The following is an 8,609-nucleotide window of genomic DNA, read 5'->3' as shown; positions in this document are numbered from 1 at the left end:
CAGCCTAAAACAGATTTTTATTTATTTTTATGCATAATAGTTTTTGATTTATCATGCAAAATATCGGGGAAACACCCGAGTATGGAACCAGAGGGTTCCGTACTCAGGTGTTTTCCCGATAATTTGCGCACAGAGGTGCGAGAGTCTGACTTCCGTCTGAGGCCCGTTTCTTTAAATTCAAAGCCGGGGTGAGACAGCCTATCACACTTCACACTAATATTATAAAGGCGAAAGTTTGTGTGTGTGTGTGTGTGTGTGTGTGTGTGTGTGTGTGTGTATGTTTGTTACTCCTTCACGCAAAAACTACTGGACGGATTTGGCTGAAATTTGAAATGAAGATAGATAATATCCTGGATTAGCACATAGGCTACTTTTTATCCCGGAAAACCAAAGAGTTCCCAAGGGATTTTGAAAAACGGGCTCCACGCGGGCGAAGTCGCGGGCATCGGCTAGTGAGATAATAAGTCACAAGGTCTACTTATCACCGCTGCATTTTATTTAGTGTTGTAACGGATCAAAGCGTGCAAATGGTACTAATGAACGTGCGGACAGGCGTTCATAATTTTTTCCTGAACATGTTAATTATGGAGGCTCTCATCGTAATGACGGCTGTGATGATGGAGGAATCCTGGCCAATTTGCAGGCCGTGATTCAGAACACTTCGATAACTATTTACTATCGATCGATATGATAAGTTATCGTACGATAAGATGTACCTATTTTCAATTCAGAATAACCATATCGACAGTACAATTGCCGAAACCGAAACCGATGTAGATATCGTTCGATTATAACGGTCAAACGCTATTTACAATAATAGTCCAGTCATTTGGTAGTTTTAGATGGAAAGTTTTCCGGGAGTTTTGCAAATTAGTGGTTTTATAGATTTCGACGTGCCCTTTCCGAATTTTCATTTTGCCACCTCGTATCTTTGCCGCTCGCGCCGCCATCTTGGAAAAATGACGCCCAAAAACAGTTTTTGACGATAACTTTTTTCCGACTCATTTTACGATGAAAATGGTTACCTATGTAACAATTAAACTAGAGACAATTCCCTACAATTTATAAAGTCACATTTTTTTGTAAAGTGATCCTATAATGGTTCCGTTTTTCCTTTTGAGGTACGGAACCCTAACTAGAAATCTAAGTGTGAAGCTCGCCCGACTTCATACATACATACATACATACATTACATGTGTAGTGTACACATCGTCGAGTGAGTGGTGTGAAAATACTTTTTTTTTTAAATGATATGAAATGTGCACATTTCATACCCTGATTGGTTCGAAAGTTAAACTTCTCGGACAGTATGACTTTTCTGGACAGTAGGCATTACAACTGTCCAGAAAAGTAAGTATGAAGTTTCATTTCTGGACAGTATTAAAACTGTGTAAGTCGGTCGGGCTGTCGTTCGGTCGGTCGTACGGTCAGTTGGTCAGTCGGTCGGTTGGTCGGTCGTTCGGTTCGTCCAGGACGAGTATGAATATTTCTTAAAAAGTTATCTTTTTTTTCTTCATATTAAAAGGCGCGAATTGACTGTTCGTTTTCTATTTCTATTCTAAGACTATTTCTCAAAGAAGTTACTTACCTACTGGATAAAGTGAATTCAAGTGAGGATAGTTTGGAATTTGATTGCACACTTAATTAATTGAGAGCGGAGGTTCCAGCAAAATCTATATTTTTTAAATTTATTTGTTTCCTTTTTTAGAAAAGTGCTACGGTACACGCCTCGACCGTGAATGCTTTTCTGGCCTCGTGTTATGGACGTCCTCGCCAAGGCTCGGCCGTCTAACTCACACTCGACCAGAAAACGCTAACTTCCCGGTCTCGTGCAGTAATGTACTATTTCACACACTCCGATGCCTTATTACAGACTAGCCAATGCCCACAATTTCGTAAATATAGTTTTTTTAATCCCGTGGGACCTTTATGATTTTCTGGGATAAAAGTAGCATGTGTCACTCTCCAGGTCTTTAATATATACCCAAGTAAAAATCCGTTTCGTTGTTTGTTCTCAATCCGGTGCTACATTGTAACGAAGAAGAAACGAAGAATGTTTTTTTTGAAACGTTTCTAAAGTTATCCGTAGCAAACGTAACGAAATGGAAACCTGACTGATACGACGTTGGTTGGCAACACTGCGTCAGTCCACTTGTAACGATCGAAGCGGGTGAACATCGAGGAGAGGTCGTGGAGGAATTTACCATCTAGCCACCATCGCCGTTCGCCAAAAACACCATGGCTGACACCGACAGCGAAAAGGCGCCGCAGCCGCAGCCCCAACAGGACCAACAACCAACATCAAAACCCCAGCAAAAACAAAAGCAGGTCATTGGTAAGTATCGCTCCGCCATCTTGGTTAATGGTTTCGCGTGTCCCGGTGTTTCAAAAGCACATGGGTCCTAAATGTTTAACTTATTTTGAGTAATTTACTTGCATAATACTTTAGCGCTAAAATGATCCAATCTAAGTAATCTATTTTGTATGAATTTTTTTTCTGGTTTAGATGCAGGTTAACCAAGCGTTCATATCGATCTTTGGCCATGGCATAGGGGCGTCTAATTTCATAGACCGTTATCTGCCTATCTAGCGATTAACTAGGGAACGGATTTTATTTTAGAGCTATACATAATTTCATCTTGAATGTGTTTGAGGTTATTTAAAGCCTGGTTTTTCCTTTAGCTTTCTAGTAAAGTCTCCAAACTCCTGTAAAAAATGCTTGCGTTTTACTATAGGTACTTACCGTGCACAAATTGCAGAATCATTAGCATGACTTACCGCCATTTTGTACACTGATTCGGGCACAGCACAGGGAATATTGATTTGTAATGAATGTGAAAGCATTTCCAATAAATTATGCAATAAATTGTCCGATAATGCATACCCAAACTTAAATGAATTTATTGATAAGTTCCATCAGGTTATCCATTGTGTGCTTTTTATCTGTCTTAAGCTATTAATTATTCCTAAGATTTTTAGGTACTAAAAAAGTTCAGGATTTTTTTGTTAGCAAAATATATGCATCATCTAATTCAGTCAAATCATAGACCTGTGATTGTTTGTATCACACTATTGTTAGCTGTTTGTTTAGGACTAGTGTTTTTGTTATAGTTAAACAATTATACAAACATATCATATTCTAATTTCTAGTGAATTGTTTTTGTGTTCTAATTTGTCATTTAGCTAAACATTACTATTGTTTGTAACAATTGTTTGCTGCACTGCTGAATTTTTATGACATCAATAATTGTCTGTGTCCCAAAATTGTTTCTCTCTGAATCATGTACATTGAATTTCATTTACTGTTAGGTATACTAGACTGTTAGAAAGAGTTATTGCCATTCGTAACATTGAATAGGTAGCTTATGTATTAGAAATTTATTTAGCAAAATTATATGGCAAATGAATATGATGGCTGTTAAAAATAAGGCAAGATTCAAAGTGCACAATGGCTTCTTATTTTGTTGATTAAAGATAAATGTCAAAAAAATGAAAATTTGCTTTTCAGCTGAGAAAGTTTCGGGCACTGTCAAATGGTTTAACGTCAAGAGTGGATATGGTTTCATAAACAGGTAAATATACATTGCAATTGTCTGCCTCTTCTTTGCTGGGGCGAATCAAATCCACACTTTTTCTTTGATTGTATAATAATTAATAATAAATGCTTTTATCAGATGCATATTACTTCGAATAGATCTTTGAATTTGTTAAAAGGCAACTCTCAAATGTGATTTCAGGATTTTATTATTAAAGATATGCTCATTCCCATTAATAACCTTGCATTTTTTTTTCGTGTTCAAGAGTGACTATGGTTTCTTGCTGCCTCTTTAGTATAGTAGAATTTGCTTGCTCAATCGGGGGTAGGCACCATAAGTAGACCTATGTGAACTTTTTTAAATCCTTATAAAGTTATAAATTTTATTTTATTTTTAATTTGCTATCAAAAAGGAATGACACCAAGGAGGATGTGTTCGTACATCAAACCGCGATCGCCCGGAACAACCCGCGCAAGGCTGTGCGCTCGGTCGGTGACGGCGAGGCTGTGGAGTTTGCTGTCGTGGCCGGCGAGAAAGGCTACGAGGCAGCCGGAGTGACCGGCCCCGGCGGCGAGCCAGTCAAAGGCTCGCCCTATGCTGCCGACAAGCGGCGAGGATTCCCACGCCAGTTAGTAAAGAAACAGTTTTTTCCATCATAAATATAAATCAATTTGGACAGACCTGAGTATCGCAATCAGTTTTTACCTGTGATTAAATTTTCTATATTATGTATTTTTCCTTGAAACACTCAAAAAAAATAAGGATGTGTCTAGATGGCCACAAGCGGTTGTTTGATTATTATTAAAACCGGCCAAGTGCGAGTCAGCTCGTGCACTGAGGGTTCCGCACTCAGGTAGTTTTTTCAACACTTTGCACTATAAATCAAAAACTATTACACATAAAAATCTGTTTTAGAATGTACAGGTAAAGCCCTTTCATAATATGATACCCCACTTGGTATAGTTATTTTACTTTGAAAATAGAAACACATTTTAATTTTTTTAAATGATGTAACCACAAATTATCGCTTTTTTAACGCTCGTGCGAATGAGGCCTTAGATTAGCAGTAGGACAATTACACACATTGACGCTACAATGTTTGTTCGCAGATACTATCCTCGGCAAGGCAGCGGACGCGGCGGTGAGGGGGCTCCACGCAGAGGCGGCATGGGACGGCGCGGGCCCCCGCCCACCACGGGGGGCGCGCAGGGAGACGAGGGACAGGACGGCGGCGGGGCGCCGCCGCAGCGGTAACTATTTCCACTTCCACACAAATGACAGGTCTTTTTAACCGACTTCAAAAAAGGAGGAGGTTCTCAATTCGTTGGAATCTTTTTTTTTTTAAGGCCCCTAGGTATACCAGCCATAATTTCAAATCTAGAGATGGAGATACACATTGTATCGGCATCTCTCTTAGACGCCCCTGAACCGGTTGCGAATCGCCACAGTGTAGATTAATCAGTATCGCATCGCTTCTGCATTTTAATCTACGTACTTTACTGCAGTATTTACATATAACATCAGAATCATTCGACTTCGCTAAGTTCATGTTCACGTGTTAAGATTGCATGTACGTAAAATTATTTTTACAAGTAAAATGTTGTTTTATATACTTTTTTAACCGACTTCCAAAAAAGGAGGAGGTTCTCAATTCGTTGGAATCTTCTTTTTTTTTAAGGCCCCTAGGTATACCAGCCATAATTTCAAATCTAGAGATGGAGATACACATTGTATCGGCATCTCTCTTAGACGCCCCTGAACCGGTTGCGAATCGCCACAGTGTAGATTAATCAGTATCGCATCGCTTCTGCATTTTAATCTACGTACTTTACTGCAGTATTTACATATAACATCAGAATCATTCGACTTCGCTAAGTTCATGTTCACGTGTTAAGATTGCATGTACGTAAAATTATTTTTACAAGTAAAATGTTGTTTTATATACTTTTTTAACCGACTTCCAAAAAAGGAGGAGGTTCTCAATTCGTTGGAATCTTCTTTTTTTTTAAGGCCCCTAGGTATACCAGCCATAATTTCAAATCTAGAGATGGAGATACACATTGTATCGGCATCTCTCTTAGACGCCCCTGAACCGGTTGCGAATCGCCACAGTGTAGATTAATCAGTATCGCATCGCTTCTGCATTTTAATCTACGTACTTTACTGCAGTATTTACATATAACATCAGAATCATTCGACTTCGCTAAGTTCATGTTCACACGTGTTAAGATTGCATGTACGTAAAATTATTTTTACAAGTAAAATGTTGTTTTATATACTTTTTTAACCGACTTCCAAAAAAGGAGGAGGTTCTCAATTCGTTGGAATCATGTTCCCCGATTACTCAAAGACGCCTGGACCTATTTGAAAATTATTATTTTTTGTTTGAAAGGGTATACTTTGCAGGTGGTCCCATATAAATTTGGCGAATATCTGATGAATATCTTCGGAGATGGAGAACAGAACTCTTCAATGGATAAGAGTAAATTGCTCACGATCAGTGTAATAGCGTAGTAAACAGTAGGGTTTTAACTGGGCATAGCATATTATAGTACAGTGGGGCCACTAAAAATTGTGAAATAAAAATTTTCAAAAGTAAAATAAAACCGACTTCAAAAACCACAAACACTAAAAACTAAAAAATATTTTTTTTTCTACACGTGTAATGTATGTATGAAGTCAGGCGAGCTTCACACCTGGATTTCTAGTTTCTTTTATTATGCTCGCTCCATAATATTCTCAAAGATGTGTAATGTGATGTGTGTCTTTCATTTCACACTTGGCCAAAACCGAGAAGGGTTTTGGCCAAGTGTGAAATGAAAGGAGACCCGTGCTGTGTAGTGAGCCAGCGATGCGTCAATCATGATGATGATTGCTAAGCAGTTTGTATAAAGGGAAACAATTCGCTTGTAGCTATTTCCGCCGTAACTTCCGCGGCGGGCGGCGCGGCGGCGGGCCCCGGCCGATGTATCGCGGCGGCTACCGGTATGTGCGCCCGCGCAACAACCCGCCGGGCCAGGGGCAGCCTCCGCGCCAGAACGGACCGGACGGCGAGGCGCAGGCCTCCGCGGCTGCGACGCCGGCGCCCGCCAAGGGCAAGGCCAAGCCCGCGGCGCCGTGCAACGTCACCGAGGTCACCACCAACGAGAGCCAGGCCTGAGCCGCCGGCGACACGCGGCACGCCCAGTAGTAGTGCATCCAGCCGTGCCGCGCACCATCACTGCTCTAGCTATTCAACTAAAGAGTGTTTCCTTGCATCACGGCGATCGATGATCAGGTCATTGTACACATTGTACTGTCGGTTCAAATAGCAATGCCTCAGTTTTTCAGCAGATAACTGACATAGTATTGCCATGTTAAACACACAAATAGGTTTTCCTATTTTCACAACCATTTAAAAACCCTACTTTACATTGACGAGTTGACGTCACACTCTCTGTCGACAAAATGTCAAATGATAAATGTCAATTGTCATTGTTTCAGACCAATTCTATAATAATAATAATAAATACACTTTATTTGCACAACCACAAGAAGGATTACATTAAAGAATACAAAACGCAGACAGATCTTTTGTCTCTTTCAAAAAAATTAGTGGTATTGTATTTTTTTTAAATTAGTGGTATTGTATACAGCTATTGTCACAACTTGTTTTTGGTGTATGCAATAAATGGTGACATTGCATACTCACACACATACATACATGTCATGTGTGCTATTTGAATCGACTATACACCATTTATCTGTACATGTCAATGGGGGTGATGAGAGTGGAACTGCATAGTATCATGGATCAGAGATGTGATATTTTTTCTTATTTAAAAATAATGTGTTGTATTGTGCACCATATGGCCGCCGGGCGGCGAGCGATAATATGGGAGGATGATTTACTATTTAATATTATGTATTATGGGTCGCCGCGCGCCCTTGCCTCTATTGCGCGTTTTATATTTAAAATGTTTTGAATGAACTATTGGATAAATAAAAAGATAATATAAAATCTAAATCAAATCAAGATGTGCAATGTTAAATTATATTGTTTATTTTTTGACGAAATGAGAAATGATATGCAGGTCCTGAGGCCCCAAAATGATCTTATATTTTTAATTTTTTAATAAAAATCAATGAATTATTATTAATCTTGCAATTTTAAACTCGTATTTACAATCATTATTAGTATGAAGTCTCGCATGTAGCTTATAAATTATATTGTTTATTTTATGGCAAAATGAGAAATGATATGCAGGTCCTGAGGCCCCAAAATGATCTTATATTTTTAATTTTTTAATGAAAATCAATGAATTTTATTATTAATATTGCAATTTTAAAACTCGTATTTACAATCATTATTAGTATGAAGTCTCGCATGTAGCACTTCATTGATATTATTTAATGAATATAATCTGAACCTACACTATGCCTTTGTGTGAGTTATTGCAATGATTGTGAATATGGATGAAGCCTAGACGTGCAGGAACAGATTGTTTCTTTTGATGATTATTATGGTTCTGCTAAAATTTAAGGCATGTTTTTTTAAAATTTTAAGTAGTATTTTTTAACTTCTAACATTCAGAGAAAATAAACTTCTTTTTACCCGTGTGAAATTTCTTTCATTTTTGCCTTCAACCACTCAGACCCTGACTGGTGAGATCCATAAAGCGTACTTTGACTTAGTACAGTGCTGAAGAAAAACTTGGCTGAGCGTATGCTAAGTTTAAACTTTGATTCGTAATTTATAGTTAGCTTACGCTCAGCATAATCTTCAAGGCATATAAGGCAAGTATCCACTGAGTACTTTGTAAATATAGGAAATAGAGCTTCGACCCTAAAATTCGAAATGCATCACTAGCGCCTCCATAGTTTAAAGTTTGAACTAAGGTAGTTTAACCTATACCTACGTAATACATATATATATAGGTATTATAGCTGTAGTACCTACGTATATATATGTTACGGGCAATTTGATAAGTCCGGGCACTATTAATAAGGGCCGGTCTGTATTAATAATGCCCGACTCAATTGGGCAATGTGATTAAAACAGCATAATTAATCACTTTTTCCGGCCATTATGAA

At 38.5% G+C, this 8,609-nt stretch overlaps 1 protein-coding gene across 1 annotated transcript; it reads left to right on the top strand.

Moving 5' to 3' along the window:
• Window positions 1-2,132: 2,132 nt before the first annotated feature.
• On the top strand, window positions 2,133-8,135 carry LOC123880274 (Y-box factor homolog). The gene is made up of 5 exons (XM_045928320.1): window positions 2,133-2,335; window positions 3,509-3,572; window positions 3,949-4,164; window positions 4,646-4,786; window positions 6,450-8,135. The coding sequence occupies exons 1-5, from the start codon at window positions 2,239-2,241 to the stop codon at window positions 6,694-6,696; spliced, it is 765 nt and encodes a 254-aa protein (XP_045784276.1). The 5' UTR covers window positions 2,133-2,238; the 3' UTR covers window positions 6,697-8,135.
• Window positions 8,136-8,609: the final 474 nt, after the last annotated feature.

Source organism: Maniola jurtina, chromosome Z (genome assembly GCF_905333055.1).
Source record: "Maniola jurtina chromosome Z, ilManJurt1.1, whole genome shotgun sequence".
NCBI lineage: Eukaryota > Metazoa > Arthropoda > Insecta > Lepidoptera > Nymphalidae > Maniola > Maniola jurtina.
This window is presented reverse-complemented; position numbering and strand designations above follow the sequence as displayed.

Bases quoted from the DNA above. Each gene is read 5' to 3' on its own strand.
- LOC123880274 (XM_045928320.1), top strand. From the start codon at position 2,239: ATGGCTGACACCGACAGCGAAAAGGCGCCGCAGCCGCAGCCCCAACAG. The intron at 3,573-3,948 runs GTAAATATACAT...GCTATCAAAAAG, and splicing joins GGATATGGTTTCATAAACAG to GAATGACACCAAGGAGGATG. The intron at 4,787-6,449 runs GTAACTATTTCC...ATTCGCTTGTAG, and splicing joins GGCGGGGCGCCGCCGCAGCG to CTATTTCCGCCGTAACTTCC.